Below are 24,791 nucleotides of genomic sequence, written 5' to 3'. Positions count from 1 at the left end.
CATTAACTCTCCACAGTATCACTGCTGTAGTTAGTCACTACTTTTTCCTTCATATACTTTTTTAATTTCATTATATTGCCCCCAAGCAGTTGCCTGCCTTGCCTGCTGACAAGCCGTACCTCTGAGTATTCCTCGTTATAGACAATAAACATTTTTTTGCTTGTTTGTTTGCTAGTCAGTAGGCCCAGCTAGGCCAATCGATAGATAGATCAATCCATCCACCTTCAACCACTTTTCCCGATAGATAGATGAGGCTATATAATGACATACCTGGGAATAGAGACTGGATTGAATATACACATAGGCTACAATATTAATAACACACTGACTGTAGGCTGCATTTCTAACAGGTCTATAGTAATAACATGATAGGCTATAAATTTCAGGAAGGGGATATTATGAGCACCCTTACGTAGGCTACATAGGTTATGTAACCCCGTTTAACTTTGTAAAACTTTGTTCTTTTATTTGTAACGAGATTAGCTGATCCAAATACGCCTTACACAATTGTTTTGACATGTCTGACATGTTTTCATGTAACTGTTCTTACATGAAAAAGACTAATTTGGGGATTGGTTGAAAAAATTCATGTTAATCGGCCACATATTGTGCCTTTATGGTGGCCACATAAGCACCTAATTACATTATCTGTCATCTTAGATTTCAAGACAAATACTCCATTCTATCCAAATATACCTAATTGTAGGACAGACAATTTAACTCTGGAACATAATTTAAAGACCTTTTTTGGAAACATGAATTAAAGTCAAAAGAAAGCATCATGCATAATAACATAGTGTTTTTGTAACATTAAACAATTTATAAAATACCTGTCAAACAATTTGGGGTCAGTTTTCTGTTTTGAATTTTGCCAGTGGGTTTTGTTGACACAACGAAATGATTATGCCAGCAGAAGTAAATAACAACAGGTAGTGACATTTTGTTGATGTGCAATGAATAACTTTTCTTAGGTCCTGAACCACATCAAAGACCCCTCCACAAAAAGATATGCTCTTGTTATAAAACAAGAAACCCCACCATGCATTTTGCAACCATTCCTGGAGAAAAGGCCTGGATGTTTTGCATCTGATGCAATAAATAAAATGCATGTTATCTTTCTTGCTTAGCTTTCAGTGCAACGTGGTTGAGAGACCTCCCTTGCATTAATCCAGTGAGGTGCAATATGTCAAAATCACTTCATTTATGTTAACAGATGGGGGAGCTATTGTCTAAGTAGTAATTACACTGCTGACCCTCCAAACACGGGGCACACACTCTCCCCATGCATCAATTAAAAGCTACCTAATTAGTGTTGCTATGAGGTATGTTGCTGTTATACAAAACATCATCTACAAATCTGCCATTTTAAATGGGACTACTGACTGAAGCTCAAAAGATGCAAATATTAATGATATTAATGTCAATAGTGCTAATTTCCATTGCACAAAAGATCAATATGCATTTTCGTCCTAATAGCAAACATTAACTTTGTGTTTGTTGAAATGACAATTTGGGCCAGAAGACATTTTTTTAACCAAGGCCATTAAATCAGACCCTGTTGCAAACATAGGCCTATGTAAATTTGGTGGCGCAGGCAGGGCGCACAGAGCCAAAGATAGAGTAACAAATCAGGAATTTCCCTCCTGCCACTCCTGAGAGCGCAAGAGAGGACAAAAGTTACGGATTAAGCGCTTCCCCTCAGAGAGGAACAAGCGAAAGGCAGCTAATAACCCTTCTTGTCAAGGCTAGCATCATATCTCCACGTTTCCACGCGCCTTGAGGGCATTATGATGGGGGAAAAGTTGTTTTTGTATCATAATTAGTCTGGACCCACGAGCGCGGCATGATGGCCTCTTTTAGAAACTTTGATGGAATTAACGGCGCACTGCAGGAGAACGGCGTTGGTCGAGGATACTGTGATGTGCAACTAGAGGTTTAATGACTTTTTTCAGCTGTTCGTTTCGGATTGCTGTCGCTGGTCACTTTTTTTTTTTTGCTGCTGCTGCTGAGTTTCTCGAGGGCGTAGGTGGTTGCGATAGTTTTTAAAATCACCTTTTTGGACAGGGGTCTAATATCCATCAAGCATATACATCTGGATTATGTGCGTAAAACAAATCTGAGTGTTAAATAACCCAGTGAAAATCCCTCATCATCACTTTTCGCAGAAGGGAAATACGGAGTGGAAACTGCGTCTAGAAGGATGCTGCTGCTTGTACAATGGAAGTGAAGAACTCTTTTGCTGTTGTTGCGGTGGTTTGTCTCTTCTTTTGCTCCAGTTTCAGCCAAGAACTCAGCCCCAAAGGCAGGAATGTATGCAAAGCGCCTGGGTAAGCATCAGTGCAGAAGGAAATAAGATTGATTCCACTCGTTGTTGATGTAAAGCAGAGTGTAAGTTTTTCTTGTGACGTTGTTTGCCTCGTTCTCCCTTGTTTCAGGATGTGACTTTCTTTAAAATAGACCAGAGTTGAAATTGCACTAAAACAAGTGTGGGAATAATCTCATTCCTCAAGTTTTTTTTTTTCTAAATAGCTTAAATAATAATTGGGTTTTAAACCAGAGCACAATACAATTTGCAGTGTTGGCCTTATGCCGAATAGCGGTTCTCATCATAACCAAAAAGTCGCTTTTAGTATGTGAAATCAAACACTGACTTCATAATTTAAACTTTTCCTTTTATGTTAATATCAAAGATCCTTATGTAAACTGATTTCGGATGTCCTATTTCACTTTCTTTTCTACATAAAACGTGTTCCCACTCCGCCGTCTAGCAGTAGGAGGAGTCCATTGAAGAAAGCAGTTACACAGATGTGTACATCTGTGTTTTCTTTGCTCTGTTGGGGGCGCTCTTACCGACTTTCACAGTATTCGTGGCAGCGTTTTATAACACATTGTAGCTGATAATGCACTTTTAGAAAAGATGAGTTTAATGAAGTTTATAAAATGATCAAATGAACATATTTTGGTTGACAGTTGATATTTCAGAATAAAGATGACAAAGATTCAGGAAGCTCTATCTCAAAGCTTAATGTATCCAAACAACATTTTTTTATGACCCCTAGGATTATAGCTGTGGTATCTGGCTCTGGAGTGACTGGTGTAAAAGAAAAACCAAACCCAGTTCCACAAGTGCTTACTGCAGCATCCAAACTTGTTGGACGGATGTCTATGAATTTCAAAATTATAGTAGGAAAGAAACAGCAAATTTAGTCCAGGGCTCATTCTCCAATATGTCATAAAAGATGGGTTATAAGAAATCATGTGCACTTTGTTTAGTGTAACAAAAGCAGTAAATGTTTTCGGAGCAAAACTGAACATAGTTTATCTAAAAAGCCACATGCTGCATCTTTTCATGCAGAATTGAACATACTGAGAGCTGCTCTTCAAAAGTTGACATTTTGCTGTCATTTAAAAATATGTTTTTTGCTCACTGGGCAACAGATTGTCATTTACCAGAAATATATAGCCTGTCAGTGTGGTATATATAGTTTTTACCAGTATTCAACATTCATTCCAGTGAACTCTCCACTCACCACTTACATGTTTTTCCCCATTTTATCCTATGTTTATATTTTTGGGGTTTTTGAATAAAGCAGGGCTGGCTATTGCATTTCTTGATAAAGTTAGTATAAACATTCTTTATACAATATTGAAAGGCAAACACGATTGCAGCTGCTTCTCAACACCTTATTCATTCTACACAACAATGAATGCAATTTTTCTTTCTAGTGCTGACAGGGATTGACTTTGAGTTAAAGGTCAACAAGGGTCATCTCCATACATGTTGACCTGACTCAAAGCTTAGAATAGCAAAGTTGCAAATAGTTGAATCCAGTGTCATATCATGTACATGCAATGGTAAAAGGATCATTTAGAAATCATCTTTTTTCCATGACAAGTGAAAGCATTCAGAGCTCAGACCAGTGATCCTTACCACACGCCTATTTTGGCAGCATAAAAAACAGCATTGCTCCCTTCTCATTGACTAAAACCAAACTGCCATCTTCAAACACTTAAGGGGAAGCTGACGTGTTGCAAGGGCCCCGCAGAGGTCACAGGCGTGGGAGGAAGAGGAGATGCATCCGTCCTTTTCTGACAAGCCTAAAACTTGGCTGCAAAATATTGTGTCTGAATAATCGCATTTCCCCAAAGGCTGATGAAACCTTAAGAAACCGATGAACTACAGCAATTCAGGGGATAAGAGCTTTTGAGTTCATGTACTGTAAGGGAATGACCCATATTCAGATAATTATACAACCATGTTATAAGCATATGCGTCATGTACCATGCCCTTCGTACGTTTGCAGAATTTGGCATCATCCACATCAATAAGAACTGTGAGATCAAAGGTGCATAAGTTGGGTGTGGATGCTGACGCTTTGATATGTGTTTGTTTCACTTAATTTTGGCCAGGTTGTCCCATCATCCCCCGCTCATTCTCAATCTTATAACTTATTTTCCAGATCATCAGGATTAGTGTGCTGCAGTGGATGGGGGCAGATAGGGGATGAATGCCTGACACGTATGTACCCTACAGATATTTCTTTGCAGGCGTTTATCAGTTTATCTTTCATTTACCTTGATGTGCAAGCCATTTGAATAAAACAGCCTTTTCTTATACTCTCAAGCTCTCTGTGAAGGCAACTTCACCTGCAAAGAAAACGAGGTGTGTGTCAGGCCAAATGAATGTCGCTGTCGTCATGGATACTTTGGAGCTAGCTGTGACACAAGTAAGGGATTTTTTCATCAGCCTTTCTACCTTTTGCCTCCCAACTATGGTGTTCAATGATCAAATGAATAGAACATATTTTCCCTTGTTGCTGTGTCTGTAGGTCGACCACTTTGTTCTAGCCTGAAGTATCTCAACAAGTATTGGATAGACTGCTATGAAATTAGCATGTGCAAAGTGGTCTTGTCTAGATGGTAAGCATTATTGGGAAAACTCTTGAGAAACATTACACTTTATGCTCGGCAATCTATCCTAATCTCAACCATTTGACGTCAATGCCTATTCTTAACCATCAATGCCTTACCATAACTATCTCCCTGCCAGACGACTATTCTGACCATGACCATTCGAAGTCAATGCCAAACCTCAACCATCTCGCAAGAGTTTTGCAAATCTTGGGCTACCATCTAGACACGACCATTTTAAGCTGACATATTAAACAAAGATGGTGACCATGGTAAACATTGTACCTGCAAAACATCAACATGTTGGTATTGCTATTGGGACACTGAGCCACTAGCAGGAATTTTTGACTAGTCAGAATATTTGTTCCCATTTTCTGATTATTGCGCTGTCTTTTAACAGAGTGCCCTGCACAGTTCTGGGGCCCAGACTGCAAGGGGAAATGTAATTGTTACCCCAACGGCCAGTGCGATGACTTGACCGGCAAGTGTACCTGCAACCACAACCGTTGGGGACCTAACTGCGAGAATGCTTGCTTATGCCAAAAGGGCAAGTGTGACCAAGAGACAGGCAAATGCACATGTCACCCTGGCGTCTGGGGCCCCCAGTGCAACAACAATTGCTACTGTAGCATCAACTCTGTCTGCGATGCAATGACAGGGCGATGTATGTGCACTCCTGGTTGGACGGGAAGGAATTGTGCAATCCAGTGTAACTGTAACAATTCACCATGCGACCAGTTCACGGGACGTTGCCAATGCCGGGAGAGGCTGTGGGGCCCACGGTGTGAACGTTATTGCCAGTGCATCCACGGCAAGTGCAACCAGGCGGACGGCTCATGTACCTGCACACCAGGGTACCGTGGGAAGTTCTGCAGGGAACCATGTCCTGCTGGGTTCTATGGTCAAAACTGCAGGAACAGGTGGGAAAAAAATCTTGGCCAAGAGCAAATGTACCATACAAAAACAAAGGAAACATGCAGTTTGACAGATGCCTGATGTTCAATTCCCTTGTCTGATCCATATTAAGGTTCAGTTATGTGGTTTTGATAGGAAATAAGATGTGATATATGTTGCAGTTGATGACTCTTAAACTATTTGGCAGTGTTACTTAGTGGAGCAATAATAAAGTGAGATTTGGGAGTTGGTATTCACATTATCCCAGAATCATCAGCCAACATGTTAAAGCAATACAGGTTAAGTGCTTTAGCAACCATGGACTGTGACATTCTCACACGATACAGTTGCTATAAACTAAAAAGAACACAGTTAGAGCTCACATTGTTAATCTCCCTCTTTAAATAACTAGTAAATCTACTATTTAAATCTATTAATTTTATTTGATCAAGTTTCAGATCCTTAAACAGTTTTACTACATTTAGATGAGATGGAGAAATTTTTTGCAAGCAAGATAAATGGGAAAATTTTTTCTGTCTTCTTTGGTTGACCACAGGTGTGGACACTGCAAGGGCCAGCAGCCCTGTAAGGTGACAGAAGGACGTTGCATCACCTGTGACAGAGGCTGGAATGGAACACGGTGTGACCAGCTATGCTCAAAAGGCTTCTTTGGAGAAAACTGCCAGGAAGTGTGTCCAACCTGTAAAGACGGTCACCATTGTGACCCCATTCAGGGCAAGTGCTCTCACTGTAACCCTGGCTTGATTGGGGACAGGTAAGAAAAAGAACAACACATCTTCAACTAAATTACAGGATATAGGTATTTTGTCCCCCAAAACGACATATAGTCTCTGACAGTTGGAGAGTAGCACAAAACAGTCGCAGTTTTAAACATATGGTTAACGTTGCGAATTGAAACAGAACTATTTAGTTAGGTTAGATTTAGATCATGGTTTGGGTTAAAATATGTTTGTTATCTAACTTAAGTAAGATAAGTATGTATATGGACTTTATCGCTCTTTATACTACATGCTATGTTGACCTGATTTATGCTCTTGTCTTAATTAGTATGGCTGCTAATAATTATTGTAATAATGCATCGAAATAAGAGTAATAATATTGTTTTTGTTTTTTGGGGTTGTGGGGGAGTGGGGCAGTCGGATTTAGAAATGTGTAAAATCAATTCAACTTCATTTGAATAATTTCATATAGATTCAAGTATATTTTCTAAGTATCTTGTGAAACTAGAAGGCCTAAGGAATCCATTGGTATCAACTTTGTAATGCTTGTCAGAAAGGTTATATAATGCTTCAAATTCAGGCTACATTTTTGCAAGAGAAAAACTGACAGCCGTTTTCAAAGAGGTCCCTTGACCCCTGACCTCAAGTTGTCTGAATTAAAATGTAATTTAATAATCACTAGAGTCTGTAGAGTTGGACCTTATTGTGTTAACTGCTGCAGTGTGTTCATGTTAAATAAAAAGTACATTAATACAACTGCTTTGGGGTCAATTTCAAATATAAACATTAGAATTAAGTGGCAGTGCATTTAACTAGTAGCTACTGTAATACCATTTTCCAAAATCTGATAATGTATGTGACTGCTTAGCTTGAAAATTACTGTAATTATGGCGTTCCTTTTGTGTGTGATAGGTGCGAGGTGCGCTGCCCCAACGGCACATATGGCGAGAACTGTGAGAACAACTGCAGTCACTGTTTTAACGGCATCTGTCATGTTGTCACCGGAGAGTGCCTGTGTGACCCAGGATTTTATGGGACCTAGTAAGTCATAAGACACCTCATACCCAAAATAACCTCATGTTTATGCTTTACAACACACAATGAAAACGGTTGATGGCAATTTTATTACTTTTGTCACACATTTTTTACATCTTGGGAATTGAATGAGCGAGCATGTGTTTTGAGGCGTATTTTATTGATAAAGAACACTCTTGACAAACTTCCATCAGAGGAAAGATTTTGCCTGCATTTCCTCTTTACTCTGTGTCCCATTTCATGCATCTGTCGCTTGGAATGAATATTAAACAGATGTTGTTTTTGGCTCTACTCAAGCTGCAATATGACCTGTCAACCTGGCCAGTATGGAGTGAACTGCAACCAAACCTGCTCTTGCAATGACAAGAACTGTGATCCTGTGTCTGGTGCTTGCTATCTCCGTAAGACAATCTAATTTTTTTAAACAGTGACAATACTTTTTGTTCATGGTATTTTTAAAGGGTTTTCTGTGAACAGCATTAATCAGAAACTGGTGTTTTTCTAAATAATGTACCTTTTCAGAGATAAACAACAGTTATTTCTTAATAATACTACACATAACAAAAATAATTATAACCCTCTGAACTGTTTGTCCAAAAAGCCAGATGCCACTAGTGTTGCCTGTGTATAAAATATCTAATAATTGGCTGTAACCAATGAGTACCAACAAACACATCTATTCAGGTCAGTGTGCAGTGGGAGAGCCAAGTAGAAAGGCCTTGATAGCGTTTCCAGACTCAGACCGGTGTCCTTTTTATGGTTGTGTTTGTTGGCTCTGTTCCTGTTCAGCGAGAGAGAAAGAGAGAGAGAGAGAGAGAGGAGAGAGAGAGAGAGAGAGAGAGAGAGAGAGAGAGAGAGAGAGAGAGAGAGAGAGAGAGAGAGAGGGAGAGAGAGAGAGACAGAGAGAGACAGACAGAGAGAGACAGAGAGTGGAAGGAGAAAGAAATAAAGAGGGGGATGGAGAAAATATGAGTGAAAAAGAGAACTTGGGAGGGAGACAGAGAGTAGAGAAAGAAGTGGACAGCAGGCAGGCAGGGAGAATATTGTTGTTTATAAGACAAACATAGCAGGGATTTGGCAAGTGGACATGATAGGCGGCGGCAGATTTGTCAGCGATATCACACGACCATGTCACTTTTACCTTACCCCCCAGCCACATGGTTTTCCATTCATTTTCCAAATGTGAGCAAAGAACAACAACAACACGCCACGCCCAGACTGCCCAACAATTCATCTCAGCCTTATGTGACAGTGTAAAGACCTGAGGGCTGTCGCTACTTACCCCTTAACTGATGGTTTGTTTCTCTCCCGGTGTCATCTGTCCTTGTTAGTTCCAAATGCCGTCCATGCTTCTGCAATAGAGCACTTTTTATCTTTGGGGTGTATCCCACTTGAAGAGGGATGGGTGCTAATAAATTATCGATGAGTTATGATGAGGGGGCGTTTAGTAAAGAGAGGGTAATGGGAGGAAGTTGCTTGCAGGAAATCGGCAATGAAAGCATAAGTGGTCTCTTGTCTTGAGGGAGATAAGAATAAGAATAATTTTTTGTAGTGAATTTCAGCCTGTTGCAATATTCCTCAGAGATGCTTCATGTCAAGCAGATATCGAAAAGCAATCATTAACACAACACAGTGATCTATTTCTATTATCAAAGCTAAAACTTTGCTTAATCCTTTCCTTGAATCATTTGCATTTACCTGTAAAGTTAATCCTAATGATTTTATAAATGTCAGTCTCTAGAGTGAGTGATGACAGAGAAAGATAATTGTTGAAACTGGCATTCAGAGTTTTTCTGCATCAATGTGGCACACCCAGAATATCCTGCATCTGGTCTTTCAGAGCCCAACCAGCGGATGGGTGTGATTGCGGCTGGAACCCTGGTCTCCTTTTTACTGATTGTCCTCCTCTCGCTTCTGTGCTGCTGCTGCCTGTGTCGACACAAAGACGACCACAAGTGAGTGACAGATAGGTGTCATCCCCTCTTATGGTCCATGATGGGGGCTCACGTTCCTAGTAGGAGGCTTGCCCTGGTTATGAAAATAGAGGAAAATATATTATTTCTACTCACTTTTACAGGTACCAGGTTGTTAAATGAATAAATGCATTTAAACCGTATTTTAAGTACTTTTATATATTGACATTACAGTGTCAGTAGCAATGTGAGCAGCCCTCAAAAGAGGCACAGGGCCAGGTTTAATATGCCCTTTTTGAATGATTCAGTTGGATTTCCATGGCGTCATCCCTTTTCAATCCTAACCAAGACAACTCTACCAACAGCAAAAAAGCCAAGCGGATCCTGTGTGGACGATTCAGTCGAATCAGCACTAAACTTCCCCGTATTCCACTGAGGCGACAGAAACTGCCCAAAGTAGTCGGTAAGCCCCAAAACTCTTTTTCATATCCCACTACAGTGCTGCCAGAAGCTTCTGTGTTTTATGTGATCATCCTGGTGCTCGTACAACACTGTCTGCTAAAGTCTTATCACTTGCAGCTTCATTAGTAGCCAATGCAAAATTAGCACAGTAAATCAGATTTTGACATGGAGGAGTCAGATGATATGAAAACTGGCTATTATATGCTGTGCTATGTGCTTTTATATGTCTTCAGCTGAACACAGCAGGGACAATGACAGCAATAAATGGCAGTCAGAGAGAGCATTTTCCCTGAGTGCTACCTTAGTCTTCCGCTTAGATGATGAATAGGGTTGAAAAGTGAATGGTGGCTGCCAGGCGAGTATGGGGTTTCATTTGAAAGGAATGCACTGGTTTTAGAGCCCCTTATTATTCTTGGCACCCACAAATACCATGTGTTCATATTATTACAACCCTAAACTGGAGCTTTTTTTTCTTCCCGTTTTCTTTACTTGTTTCCATCGTCTTCTTTCCCTCGAAAATTTTTCTTGGGCTGAGGAGGAGGCTGTGTTATTAAAAGAAGGCCAGTGGTTGTCGGGGGCCCTGCTGGTGGTGAGTGACGTGCTATCAAAGGCCGCACTGTTTGGGTGGACGCTCAGCTACTCCATGCAGAGGTCTTGTGGTCTGTGACAGATCTGTCTCTGACCCCAGTCTTTTTTTTTTACAGTGGACAGAGGAGATATGCTGATCTTTTAAACCTCACCTCACACAGTTAAAAATGGCTGGTTTTGTTCAGGGTTCAAAAATAATTTTAACAGTTTAAAAATACACAGTTTTCTGAATTTCTCTAAAGAATGAAACGTTTGTATTAGAAGATAGTCATCTTCCCCCTGTTACAGCAACTACTGTGTTTGAGCAGACTTTAGTTGCATGCAGGTAAAGAGTCTGTGTGGAGAGAAAAAGGCAATCTCGGAACCTATTGCTATTGCTATTGACGACAATTTAGCCTTTTATTAGCTTCGCTTTAAACTACACCCATATGCAGATATCTGTTTGTATAGACATTGTCTCTTATCCAACTTCATGCTCGCAGCTTAAGTTGCTAATCAGAACAGGCGCAAAGAAGAGGAAATCTTGGTCCTAATACCCGTTATTTGGATATCCGCTGGCTAATACAGAACTCTCAAAATATTGGCCTTTTTAGCATCTGACCCCCCAGATGCTAAATCGTTGTCAGACTAATAGCAGATGGGTTCCGAGATTAATGAAAATGGTTAAATGCATTGTCATGTACTTCATATCAGAACACGCAATATTTTTTTGTTCTTCACAAACTTCTATTCAGAATTTCCGATAATTTTCACTGACATGGCAGTAGTAGTAGTAGTAGTAGTAGTAATGAATGGGCTTACAAGACACAACAAACATATACAAACAAGAGCAATAACATAATCAGAGCGGAAGAACAAATACACCCTGATGCACATCAAACAAAGTCAATGTCAAAGCAAATACAAACACAATGCAACTAATATTCTTCTTACTGTAGACATGAGCCCACTGGTTATAATTGTGTAAATGTCTTTGTTTACTAATTGAAGTAGGCGATTAGTCATATTTAGCAAACAACATTGACAGAATATGGAGGCGACATTTGCAGTTCCAAAGCAATTAATCAACTAATGAATTAGTCCACTCAGGAAGTTCATGTAAAACAATTTTCATAATCAATTTATTGTTAAAAGTAATTTATCAAGAAAAAAAGCCAAATAGTCCCTGGCTCCAGCTTGTCCTATTTGCTGCTCTGGTCCGTTTGTCATTGTGAGTCTTTGGACTGTTGGTCTGTTAAAACAAGCCGTGGGAGTCACTGTGGGCTATGGGAACTAGTGATGGGAATCTTATTTGATTTTCTGACATTTATAGATCAAATGATTGATTGGTTGGAAATATATATGATATATAAGTGTTGCACAGCAGTTTCCCAACTTTGCTTTAGCTTAAGCAGCCTTATGAAACACTCTGAAGTCAGTGGGCTGTGGAAGGAGATGATGACCTGGTTTCTTTTCCATGTCTGAGCACCACGTGCATCCTCAGTTATCCAGCTGATTCTTTAAGGTAGAATCTGTCTCAATAACGCCTCAGTCAAAATACAACACTAGGACAGAGTTGCCTTAGGCTTCAAAGTGAGGGACATTGATACTCTTGTTTGGAAAGTGCATGACCATGTAAAGCAATGTGCCAGACAATTAAATTAAATTCAATTTTATTTATAGTGCCAAATCATAACAAAAGTTATCTCAGGACACTTTACAGACTAGGTATAGACAACACTCTATGACTTATTTATGATTTACATAGACCCAACAATTCCTCCGTAGAGTACGGTAGCAACCAAAACCTTCCCTATTACAGGCAGGAACGTCAGACAGACCCAGCTCTGTGGAGGACAATAAAAAGAACAACATAATTTAAGCCAAATGTTGTTTAAAACAAATGATCCATATCACATCAGTGTACACATACGGTGTAAGGAAAGATACACAAATACTAATTGTGTAAACCCCTAATTTTTAGGGGTTTACAGCCAAGAATTCTACATTTGCAGACAAAAACATAAGACTACCGTGTACTAATCTTAAACTTAAGAACACACCTCAATACCCAGTCAAATATATTACAACTAGTATGTGTCTCTCTAGTACCTCCTGGTTTATCCTATCCAAATGTTTGCCACTCTGCTTTCTGTTGGGCAACACACAGAAGCGTGGTCTGCCAACATTTAGAAACTCAAACTCTGACTGGGGCTACGCAGTCCTGCACACACACACATTCCAGAGGGGGCCCAATGGGGCTGGAAACAGGAAGTGGTCAAATTTACCCCATCCCGTGTCAGAACTGTGATTTATCCACACGAGGATCTGTGGCAAGACAAAATTCAAAAAGGAACGGGGGGAAGTAGAGAATGAAGACAACATTTACTCCTCTGTTAGCATAGTTAGCCTCAGAGAAATAGCAAAAAGAAAACACTGTCACCTTTAAGGCCATTTGCTTGTAGCCATTCCACGCCCAACAGATTCACGTCTGGCCAGGATTCCTTGCATCCTCTGTGTCCAAATGCTTGGAAAAGTTGGCTGGGATTGCAAATGTGTTTGCAGCAACATGCACATTCACATTCTTGCAGTTGTGAGATACCTAAAGAAAACTTCCTCACACCCTTATTAACATGGAACGAAGGAGAAAAGGGCAACTTGAATTTAAATGTGACCACTGATTGGCTCTGAGTTGGCCATGTCGGATGTCACTGTATTTGTTTTAGACTCTGCAGGCACTCCTGTAACCTTGACACAGGCTATTTCAGGCTGACACATATTGTTTCTTCTTATTATTGGCAAGTAATATCCCCGGTCTATGCCCAGATTTCTACAGCTGGACCAGACATTTGAACTAGCAACCTTTTTAATCCCAGCCCAGCTCTCTAGCCTTTAGACTACCTCTGTCTCAGGTCCGTTAACACATCACCCCCACTTTAGCAACTGTGGTGGCGGAGCTCTGCAGCTGGGCTGTGTCAATAATACCCTGTTGTGCGTTGGCCTCCATGTAGGGAGGGATCACAGTGGCGTCCAGTCTGCAGAACAATCTGCCCCACTAGACCCACAGTCTAGAGGGAGCAGCTTTCAAGGGCAGCAGTTGTTCATCACTGCGTACAAGCAATGTTGCAAAATAACCCATGTGTTAGCTTGTTGACTAGCTTAACTGAAGTCTTTACATAGGTTAGCTGCTCTACATTCCTCAGTCCCCCCAGAGTCTAAGCCTATCTGTCCACTAAAGACCCTGCAAACAAGCAGGAGTGAAAACAGCACATACCAGGCTGCTTCATTCAGTTTTTTTTCCCCCTTATTCCTTTATTCCTCATTGAATTTGGGCAAAATACTATTTTGTCATCCTCACCTCTGAGTAAATATCTTTGCTGCATTCTGTATACATTACTATTAATCTATTACACCCATACAAAGCTGATTTATTTGGTATTTTTAGAGTTAATCAAATCGGAAAATCATTGCCATGTTAGACTTGTTTTGGTAGCCCTAACAGTTCAGCATTAACTACACATGTAGAGAGAGCAGGGTAGCTTTATTCCGTTAAGCAGGATATCCTTGAATAATCACATACATGGGTGCCCTGGGATGGAAGTCCCCTAAATCTACAGTGCACATCGAAATGTTTGTTACTTTGGTCTTTTTCCCTCTTTCCTACACATCTGTACATGCTTATTGTAAACATGGTGCACCTGTGTTGACATTATCCACCCTACCAGTAACACAAAGACATAAGACTTCCAGAGTCAAACATGTATTTCAGAGGTTTTTGACTTGTTTTCGATAAATGTAAGAACATCTTGCTGCAGAACAATGTTTTTGTATCAGTGTACTAATTAAGAATCAACTAACGAGTGTTCATTTTTTATACATTAAAACAGATCTTCTAGCCGAGGAATAACTTACAGTTAAAATCTATTATTTGTTCAACTAGATAAAAGTCAGCAGCCTCAAGGATAAAAACATATCAGAGTCCTTTAAAATCGTTTTGTTCAAACGTGTGAAATGTTTGTAAAATCACAAAAAAAGATGTGGCACACACACATACACACATAAACCTTCCAGTTCTGTTCTGATTTGACCATGACTAAATCTGGTTGTTGTTTGAGGAAGTTTTGAAACAAGTTGAAAGAAAGAAAGGCACAACAGAAAGTCACATGGTGTGAGGCAGACGGATGGGCACAGGAAGCAGGAGAATAAACATCAGACCGGTTCATGATGGAAAATAAACCAGACATGTTTAGTTTACACATTATGGTGAGTGGAACCTCTTTACAGATCATGCTATAGTTTCATGTATTTGACTGATTTTAAGATTAAGATTTTCTTGTTTTGTTGCCTTTTAAAAGTGTATGCACATGAAACAGTAAAAGCTGTGAAATACATAGTAAATGCAGTTTTTTTCTCTGGTAGTGTTTCTAGAAATCACTAAGTCTGCAACAATCTGGCCACAGATCACTTAAAGCTCATCTTTTTAGTAAAGGTTAAACAGCAACCGTTAAAGAGCTATGATTTGTTCCTGGCCAAAGTCCTAGTACAGTTAGGGGATTTCTTCCACCTTATCTCTGGTCTAAACAATTTGATGGACCCATGTGTCATCAGGCATGTAAACAGGAGCATCTGATGTGGTCGGTCATGTTGAGTTAACGCCCAGTTCAGTTAAATCCCAAACTCACGCCAGATGTGAAGATCAGCCACAAGTATCTCTCAGAAACAGCTGTGCTGAGACTGAAGGGTCAGCAGAATGCTGCAGTGTCTGAAGGAGAGGAAGAAGGGGAGACAGAGAGAGAGAGAGAGAGAGAGAGAGAGAGAGAGAGAAAGAGAGAGAGAGAGAGAGAGAGAGAGAGAGAGAGAGAAAGAGAGAGAGAGAGAGAGGGGAGAGAGAGAGATAGACAGACAGAGAGAGAGACAGAGAGAGAGAGAGAGAGAAACATGATTTGACCAACATATTGTTAAGGGAGAGGATTCTGCGGAAGATGACATGAAGAGCAGAATAAGAGACTCACTTAATGACATTAACATCGCAACAGTTTAATGTTGGCAATTGCTGTACCAGATATAACTGTTTAGTGCTGCTGTAATGATAGATTCTCAATTATTACTATTCCATACAGGAATATGTTACATTTTGGGAAATACACTCACTGGGCCTCATTTATCAATCTTGCGTGAAAACGGGCGCAGATCTGAGCGCAGAATTGGTTGTATGACAGGACCCACGTGTGATTTATGAAACATTCGTGTCTGACCAATCTCAGCGTACGAATGAGCGGGCCTTGATGAACCTGCGCTCCTGCCTTGAAATGCACCCCCTCGCATTATAGGTGATATTCTGGATCAGAAGGCTGTTGTTTCCACCTATAGGAGTAGTTTATATACAGGTAACCACATTCAAAGCACACACTTTTGAACCTATGAATTGCAAGAAAAAATGGGATTATATTTAGGAAACGCTCAGTCAAATACATTCAACTTGCTCAAAAGATCCATTTCATTCATTTTGTAATTATGGCTGCAGTATATTTCCACAGAACATACAAAAAGTGTTGTTTTGTGTTTGCTATTATCCAAGTTTGTGATTTTAAACTCTTAAAATAGTTTAAAGACTGTAAGTAACCAATGGTCTGACCGTTGTGGGTTAGCTGTATATAAACTACTCCTATAGGTCGAAACAACAGCTTTCTGATCCAGAATATCACTTATAATGCGAGGGGGTGCATTTCACGGCAGAGGTGCTGAATACGGCACAACACCTGCGCTCTTGCTCTGTAGCGGGGTTTGCCAGCAGGGTTATTAGGTATTCTGTTAGGGGATACCTTTGTCACCTAGAAGAACCATACCAAAATGTTTATCATCTGATACCATTTAATTCAATTTATGTAGGGTAGCCACTTACCGAGGAGATCACTTTGGCTCTGCAGTGCGTCTTGCTGCAGCTGCGTGCCAACACATTCATTCATTAATTCAATGTCGGGGTCACAGGGGGCTGGAGCCGAGCTGTTTTGATATTTAAAAGAATCGTGTGCCCCCCCTGGCCACCTGGCCACCACATTTAAAAGCGATAGTTTGGCATCACAAATCACCTGTACATTTATCGAGTGGTAGTTTTGGCGATTGATGAATGCGTAATCATTCATGGATGGTGCCTTCAGACGCACATGAGTACAATCAATTGCTCTAACCACAATTTTTATTTCATTATTCGTTTTAAGAATCTGTTTTGATCTGTTCTTAATATGTGACTGCTTATGCTTAATGACAGCTGAGCTTTGTTAATTATTTTCAGCCAGATTTTGCTGCACCGCAAATACACAGGCTCAAATTTGCATACACAATCTCAGACCAGACGTGAGTTTTGATCGTAGCTCCCGCTCACGTCCAAATTGATAAATGCCGACGTTTGCCAGGAAATGGTCGTACGCACGTTTTTCTGCCGTACGTTCGTTTGATAAATGAGGGCCATTGTGTACAGGCTAGGTATGCAGACTACCTGCTCTTTCGCCTTGTTTCCAGTCTTTATGCTAAGCTAGGTGAACATGTACTTATTAGCTTCGTAATGAATGAGATGAGATTGGTATTGATATTTTCATCCCACTTTCAGAAACAGACACTGAATTTGTACTGATATCAAATTCCACCAGCATGGCTGTGTGGTCATTAAAAGAATCAATCAATCAATTAATCAATCAATCAATCAATCAATCAATCAATCAATCAATCAATCAATCAATATTTTCCAAAATGCTGAACCTGCTCTTGAAAGAAATTGGTTTATTTCTAAGGATTTGGCTTCATTTTCACTATAATTTAATTTTATGAGTTACATTAATGTGTACTTTAGCATCTCATAGATTGAGAATTCAACAATATAACAGGTTACATAGTCCTAAAAAATGTATTAATTCATTAATTAATTAATCATTTATTTGTTTGAGTCTACAAGGAGCTGCAGATCCACCAACAACAACGCTGGTAGCCTTGGGTTTATTGAGAATTTCTATCTCCATGAAGGTCAGAATGCTGTTTCTTGTTTGTCTTTTACCCTGCCAAAAATAAAACTCTGGGGAAAACCTGAATCACTTCAGTTTTCAACATCAAAATATGAAAAACAGTAAAAAGCTTATGCATTCAAACATCTACATTCGCTTTCAAAAACGCATAATGTGGGAGCGTTTGTTAACTCAAAACCAATAAAAAACAACTGTCTTTCTGCATACTCACTTAAATCAACACTTTCTACATCTCTGCAGCAGTTATGTGAGAGTGAGTGGGAACAGACTGTTGTTCTTGTAACACGGTATAATACCCTCTGGCTGACCTTTTGGCTTCTGGGTTTGTTTTCTGTTCTCAGTAGCCCACCACGACCCAGAGAACACCTTCAACTGCAGCTTCATTGAGCCCCCCTCAGTGGCAGAGCAGCCCTCCCCCTCCTCCTGGTCGTCCCAGGAGTCTTTCTCTTCCTTTGAGAGCGGAGACGAGGGGCCAGTTTACTGTGTGCCCCATGAAGGTGAGTCACCGTAAGAATAAATAAGCAGTTTTGTTATCTGGAATGATGCACATAAATCACTAATTTGTCTTGGGCATGTAGGAGCCTTCACACATACACACACATGCTTATAGGCAAAGGTTTCTGAAGAAGTCAAGATCCCAAATGTGACCGTTTGGTGAATCATTCACTTCTGTAGATCTCAGTAAGGAAGATAGTTTCTTTATCATATGCCATCTAAGCCAGGTTTTGCTTCGAAAACGAAGAGAGTATAAACAGGAAATGGTCAAGTCAGCACATGGCACAAATCCAAACAATGACTAACTCCTTGAAGTTTGATGGAAAACACCCGTTCCATCATTTTTTTTATTCTGAAAGCCTGACAGTGCAAGTTAGGTTTTGTTTTGGGGGATTTTAGTGTTTGCTGATTGATTGATGGGTTTTTAGTGCTCTCATTTGTTTGGTTTATTTTTCATTCTTCTCATGAATGGTTCAAGGGCTTTGAAACAATTGATTTTGAATAAAAGGCCTTGGGCACAAAATTATTGCTGTAAACTTCCCAAAAGGGTTTTGAATTAGAGTTGTACTGATAGGATCTGTTGCACTGGAACCATTCAGGTTTGTGCATACAGATGAGAAAATCAAGGGGTACAGATATAGCAATTTTAAAAAAATGTATGTTAGGGTTTTTTTCGTGGGAAGAAAAAAAATTCTCCTTATAGATAATCACAATGGTTTTTGTGAAGTTCATAGATACATGACAAGTTGCACATTTAAAAGGGACTTTACTCACAGTACAGGACATTCAGACCCTTAATATGGCAGCAAACAGGTATTTGGTAAAGATATAGTCGAGTAATAGCGTCCTGAGCAGAGAATGATGTCACTCTTCCTCTTTTTAATTTATTTTTTTTTGTTGCCTTGTTGTGAGAGACGATCCTCATGTGCATAAGAGTGCATCTGCATGCTCTTCATTTCACATAATGGGCTGAGAGCTGTGTGGAGGCAATCTCATCCAACTTGTTTTCAGTATTTGAGTAGAGCACCTATTGCAAACATTTTTGATTGATTGCCTCGGAATGTACTTTCAATTTTATCTATATATCTTACAATAACAAATTTACCTCAAAGGACTTTACAGTCTCTATAGCATGACACCCTCTATCCTTAGACCTGTGATTCAAATGAGAAAAAACAAGCAAACATTTGTCTTCATAAGCTAGAAGTCAAACGAGACCAAGAAAGGCTGTATTAACAAAAGATTATTGATTTGTGCCATGGTTTCAATTTATTGCTTACAAATTAAACTTTAAAAAAATAAAAATAAAATGTACTTTTGAATATTGGATAGCTGATCTTTGACTAATACCTGTTGATTTTCACTAATCTACAGAATCTGTGAATGAAAGCAAAGAGAAGCGCAGCCCCAGCCCAGCAACAGAGCGGCCAGAGGCTGTCCCTAATGAAGACGATGCAGGGGAGTACACCTCCCTGAAAGACACCAGTATCACAAAAACAGAAGGCAGTGAGCAGCCCCTGCTCAAGTCCTCTGACAGTGAAGGCTCCACCAGCGGCTCTGAGTCCACTACTGTGGCCCTCTACGCTCGCATTGCCCGCCTCTCCAAGCAGCCCAAGGAGGATGATGGAAGTGGCAAGGATGGAGATGGCACTCCTACACCAGAGGCTAAGCGCAATGGAAAACCACCACCTTCACCTGGCAAGCCCAAGCCACGCCCACCAGACCCATCCACTAAGCCCAAAGTATCGTGGATTCATGGAAATACTACAGGGTCTCCCCAGCCAGATCAACAGGGGCATGGGGGAATGAAGGCACTTGCAGTGCCAAAGGAGAAAAAGAGGAGCTCCAGCGATGGCTCAGCCAAGAGTGAGGAACGGCAGAAAATGAGGGAGAAGAGCCGTGAGCAACATAAGAAACAAGAGGGGAAGGAGGCAGGCGTCAATGGCTCCCCCAGCAAACACAAACCTCTGCGAGGTAAGAAGTCTGGGGAAGAGCACAGCAGTCCCAGTCACATGGAGCATATCAATGGTGTGGTTCAGAATGCCCTCAAGAAGATAAGTAACTTCCACAGCTCCTCATCTGAGAAGAAGAGTGGTGACAATTCAAAGGAGACCCCCAAGGAGCCACCCAAGAGCCCCAAGGTCATCCACCCTCATATGAACTCTGAGGCTGCCACACTCCTGGCAGCTCAGCTCAAGGAGAAAACTCAGAGCATCAACAGGAATGAGGGAACAGGTCTGACGAAGACCAATGGTCTCTCCACACCAAAGGGAAACCGGGAGAAGCCAACACCTCCACAGAAAGCCAAGAGGACCCCTTCCAGTGGATTGAGCCAGCAGGGTTCCAACAAGCCCCTGCTACCCACCTCAAGCAGCCTCCAGAAGATGATGGCACCCGTTGCCACCGACCTCGGCAACCCTGAAGCCAAGAACCCGGAGAAGCAGGACTTAAACGGTTCAAGAGTAGGGGACCTGATGTCGGAAGCTACACCGAAGAAGACTCCCATGAAAAAGCCACCCAGGAAGAAAGGCAAGGAGGGTACTTTGGATACATCGGAAAGTAAAACACCCCAGCAAAAGACAGCCATTATGCCACCACAGGTAGTGAAATAACTGTTTTTAAAGACAAATGGACAAAGTTTGTGATGGAGTTCAAAGAGACTAAAATGGATTTGTTGAAAGGTGAACAACATATTTTTTCAATCAAGGAATTTTAACATTTTCTGTGCAAGTGCGACTCCGGGAACAGTCAAGAGTGAGACATGCTTTTAAATTGAGGGCACAGTTGAGTCGTGTTGGTGAGTTACATTATAATGAACTCTATACACAATTGTATTTCATTTCAAGAATCTTTTTTTTTGTGTTATGACAATGTATAAATCTCACACCACAACCTGTGGCTAAGCCGGACACAACTGTGAGAACAGTGGTGCACAGACATAATCCATAGTTCATTCATCTCTATTCATCTGCAGTATGTCCACCACTATATTTATATATGGATTGCTTTTGAGGTTGCATAACTGTAATTTGCCATGCAGGTGTCGGAAAGATAGCTATATTTTACATACGCTCTCCAAAGGTACTAAGGGTACTAAAAATAACAAGAAAATTAGATCCTCTGAGGATTTCAAGCTATTTTGTTTGTTTTGTTTGTGGACCAATATGCAAGGAAGTACTATACCTTAAGCCACCCTCCTCATTTGTTATGTCCAGGTTATTCTTTGCAGACCTACCTAATTATTGTCAATTAAGAGCAACACTTCTTTTCTTTTTTTTTTTTAGAAAAGAAAGCACCTTTTTACTTCCTCATCTGTGTTGCTACTAGAGCAAGTTTCTGGTTGATATACCACATTATAAGGGATGTTTTTCTTTTAACAACTGAATTTGACACCCAAAAGTACACAGGTTAAGCTATATTTTAGAGTAAATTGTCCGCTGTCCTTTTAAATCACCTTTAATTCCTCACTTGGCTTTAGCGTTGGTCTCATGTCTTCGCTCTCTTTTTGTCCAACTCTGTTAGACATAGTATGTTGAAACCCAAACAATCTCTTTGATCTTTCTGCAAAAAGGGCTGTTTTAAACCTCTTTCATACTTTGTCTAACACCAAATTGCCAGAATGTGCTCTTACTCTACGTTTTATTCAGTCAGCCAAACCACTAAACCAAAAATGAAATCCCAAGCTATCCTATGTCCTCACTTTATGTCATTCTTATGAATCACTTTAAACCCATACTTTTGTCTGTCATACAGCAACATCTGCAGTTTCAGTATTTAAGAAAATATACTGCAGGGCAATATACCCCCTTTAAAACAGATGCAATAGATTTTGCTAAAGTCATGACTGTTGGTAGTATTCTCTACTGATCTAACTACAGCAGGAGACTTCCATGTGTCTATTTCTGCTCTTTCAGTTTAGTCGAGAAACTAGGTCAATATCGCTAGTTGAGCTACTCCCATTTCATACGAATATGTTTATGCCATCGGGATATTGTGTGGAAAGAAATCTTGACAAGGATGTTTTATCCCTTAAGGATCATATAATCTTAAGCTAATAGACTCATGTAGGGTGCTTCAATTTCATTCATTTTATGGTAAGACTGTAAGGCTTAATGGTACCATGCCTCAAGCGTTAAAATGTGCCTCAACTGTGGATCAGTTTAGGCAAAAGAAGCCATGTTTGCCCAAATGTTGTTGCCAAAAAGTATTGACATAAGTCCTAACATAAGTAAAACTGAAAAAAGGTGGTGCGGTGGGATACTTAAACTGGACTAATTTTGTCAGAGGAAAAAAGCTTTTTACTTCAGTTATTATTTCAAAAGTAGCATTGAAAACATGAGCTATGAACAATGGATGATAGGTATGTATGTTAACGTGATATTCGTATGTGTTGGGCTGAATATTTTACATTCACAGCTAATTTTAAAGATTTTCTTGGTTTTATATGTTTTTATCAAGGTACAACACATTTCTTTGGTTATTTTTTTCAACATTTTCTACTTGTATACATTGTGTACTTTTTATTATCTTTGTAAGCTGTGCTTATATGACCTTTTTAGTTCTTCTGTTTTCCTTGATGTCAATGAACTGGCTTTCATGTTGTATTTGCTATTTTTTTTTTAATGTTGCTTATTTTGAGCTCTGAAACAAACCTACAGTATGAGTACTTTCCATCTTGTAAAGTTTACATTGGCTTTGTAATTGTTCTCTGTTGATGTTATTGTTGTGTAACACTTAACTGCATGACGCAGAGTGTAATTATATGGCATTAATAGCTGCACCGGAAATCTGTAACCTTCTTGTTCCCTCCAGTTGTTATTATTGCCTACCATAAAACAGATTAACTCATACAGAAAGGATTGTACAATACTACTATGATACCACAACAATTACATATACTTAAAATCATAACATTGTGTAATTATGAAGTGGCAAGTTTTATCTGACAGGCCCGTGCCTGTTCTTTTTAGGCGTACAGTGCATTTTTGTAAAAAAGGGCCTGAAAAGCTGCAAAAACGTTACCAACTGTAAGGTATATTTTGTCTTTTTGGTTTGTTTTTAGCAACTTTGATTTCCATTTGTGTATGGTCATTAAATTGGTGTTTCCTTATTTACTACTTTGGAATAAAAGAGCAATACATGTAGCTCTAGTCAAACCAGAACTTAAAAATCCATCCTCATTTAATCACTTTACGCTCTTATCATACACTAATTCACTTAGACCCTATTCGTTCTCATGGGGACACGACCTCTCCTTGGCATCTTCTTCAAATGTACTATTTCAATGTATAACCAACTAGATCAATAATATGGGGAATGGGGATGTATTGGGCAATGTACTATATAAGTATCTTATTGTATTCTTCAAACAGATTCATTTGAATGCTGATTGATATTTGACCCTTTTCTGTGACTCCGGGCTACTGGACTGCTGAGTTCCAGGGATGAGGCAGAAGTCCGCCAGAATTATTCGGTCACAGTGGTTCTTCAAAGAGCCTGAGGGAACCGGGGAACTGTTCATTTGGCTCCTTCAGGATGGGGGGGACAACAGCTCCTTTCATGAGGGGAAAAACAGTGGAAACTCTGTGCTAAGGAGTTAATCACGCGCTGCATATGTGTCCTCTTTTGGCGGGGAGAAGAGGGATATAGCAGGACTGGGCCGCAAGGCAATGAAGGAGCATGAATGGATGGATTTAAGGATGGATGGATTGGATAGGTCATGTGATGGGTAATTGGAACCAGAAAGCAAAGCAGCTTTGTTTTACGTTCTACTCTTTTCACGTGGTGTTCAACTTACTATGTGTAATTCATACAAAAATGTTGAGTTGTATTAAGATCGTTCAGAGCTGCAGACCTTGAGTCTGATTTATGATCCACTTTTGGACTTGTCAGAGACTGGACTATTTTGATTAAGCCTTGTCTTGATGTTGATGACAAATGGATGTGGATCTGACCTTTATAGAGCATTCTAAAAACATAAAAACTATTGAAAAGCTTGCTCAACATGGACTGTCTTTAGTTGTTTGCTCTAGAGCACATCAACCACAGAATCATCCCGATTTAGTACTATGTGTTGCCTGTTGAGCCACGCTAATGTCATATCTCTTGGGATGGTAATGACGGTTGGTCCACCACTTTAGTCTAGACTGAAATATTTCAAGAACTATGAGATGGATAGTCAAGAAATGTTGTAGAGACATTTGTGGTACCTAGATGATGAGCCCTGATAAATGTAGTGATCCCTTGACTTTTCCTCCAGCATCACCATTAGTTAGACTTTTTTTATCATAATGTCTGAACAAATATTACATTAATTGGTACAACATTTTGCGGCCTGGTGGTGTTGTGGTAAGCACTGTCGCCTCGCAGCAAAAGGGTTGCTGGTTCGAATCTGGGCTGGGGCCCTTCTGTGTGGAGTTTGCATGTTCTCCCCATGTCTGCGTGGGTTCTCTTCGAGGTCTCCGGCTTCCTCCCACTGTCCAAAGACATGCACATGATAGGTTAATTGATGACTCTAAATTGCCGGTAGGTATAAGTTTGAGTCAGAATGCTTGTATGTCTGTTGTGGGTTATGTGCGCTGTGTGATGGTACAACATTTTGTAGAGACATTCATGGTCCTCAGACAATGAATCTTTACAACTTGTATGGGTCCCTGAGTTTTCCTCTTGGTTATGAGTGAAATGTCTCAACTTCTATTGAATGGATTGAAAGTTGGTTTAGACATTCATCAGGTCAGGACTTTAATTTGTCCAGTACT

The 24,791-nt window shown here is 40.1% G+C and overlaps 1 protein-coding gene across 1 annotated transcript; it reads left to right on the top strand.

Moving 5' to 3' along the window:
- Positions 1-1,717: 1,717 nt before the first annotated feature.
- On the top strand, positions 1,718-23,160 carry scarf2 (scavenger receptor class F, member 2). The gene is made up of 11 exons (XM_083912696.1): positions 1,718-2,327; positions 4,461-4,519; positions 4,626-4,727; positions 5,312-5,831; positions 6,362-6,580; positions 7,458-7,586; positions 7,878-7,981; positions 9,421-9,535; positions 9,859-9,956; positions 17,880-18,035; positions 19,408-23,160. The coding sequence occupies exons 1-11, from the start codon at positions 2,218-2,220 to the stop codon at positions 20,643-20,645; spliced, it is 2,850 nt and encodes a 949-aa protein (XP_083768822.1). The 5' UTR covers positions 1,718-2,217; the 3' UTR covers positions 20,646-23,160.
- The last annotated feature ends 1,631 nt before the right edge of the window (positions 23,161-24,791 follow it).

This window comes from Echiichthys vipera, assembly GCF_963691815.1.
Source record: "Echiichthys vipera genome assembly, chromosome: 4".
NCBI classification, from domain to species: domain Eukaryota; kingdom Metazoa; phylum Chordata; class Actinopteri; order Perciformes; family Trachinidae; genus Echiichthys; species Echiichthys vipera.
Note: the sequence above shows the minus strand (reverse complement) of the source record. Positions and strands in the feature narration are given on the sequence as shown.

Bases quoted from the DNA above. Each gene is read 5' to 3' on its own strand.
- scarf2 (XM_083912696.1), top strand. From the start codon at position 2,218: ATGGAAGTGAAGAACTCTTTTGCTGTTGTTGCGGTGGTTTGTCTCTTC. The intron at 4,728-5,311 runs GTAAGGGATTTT...GTCTTTTAACAG, and splicing joins TGGAGCTAGCTGTGACACAA to AGTGCCCTGCACAGTTCTGG. The intron at 7,587-7,877 runs GTAAGTCATAAG...GCTCTACTCAAG, and splicing joins CCAGGATTTTATGGGACCTA to CTGCAATATGACCTGTCAAC.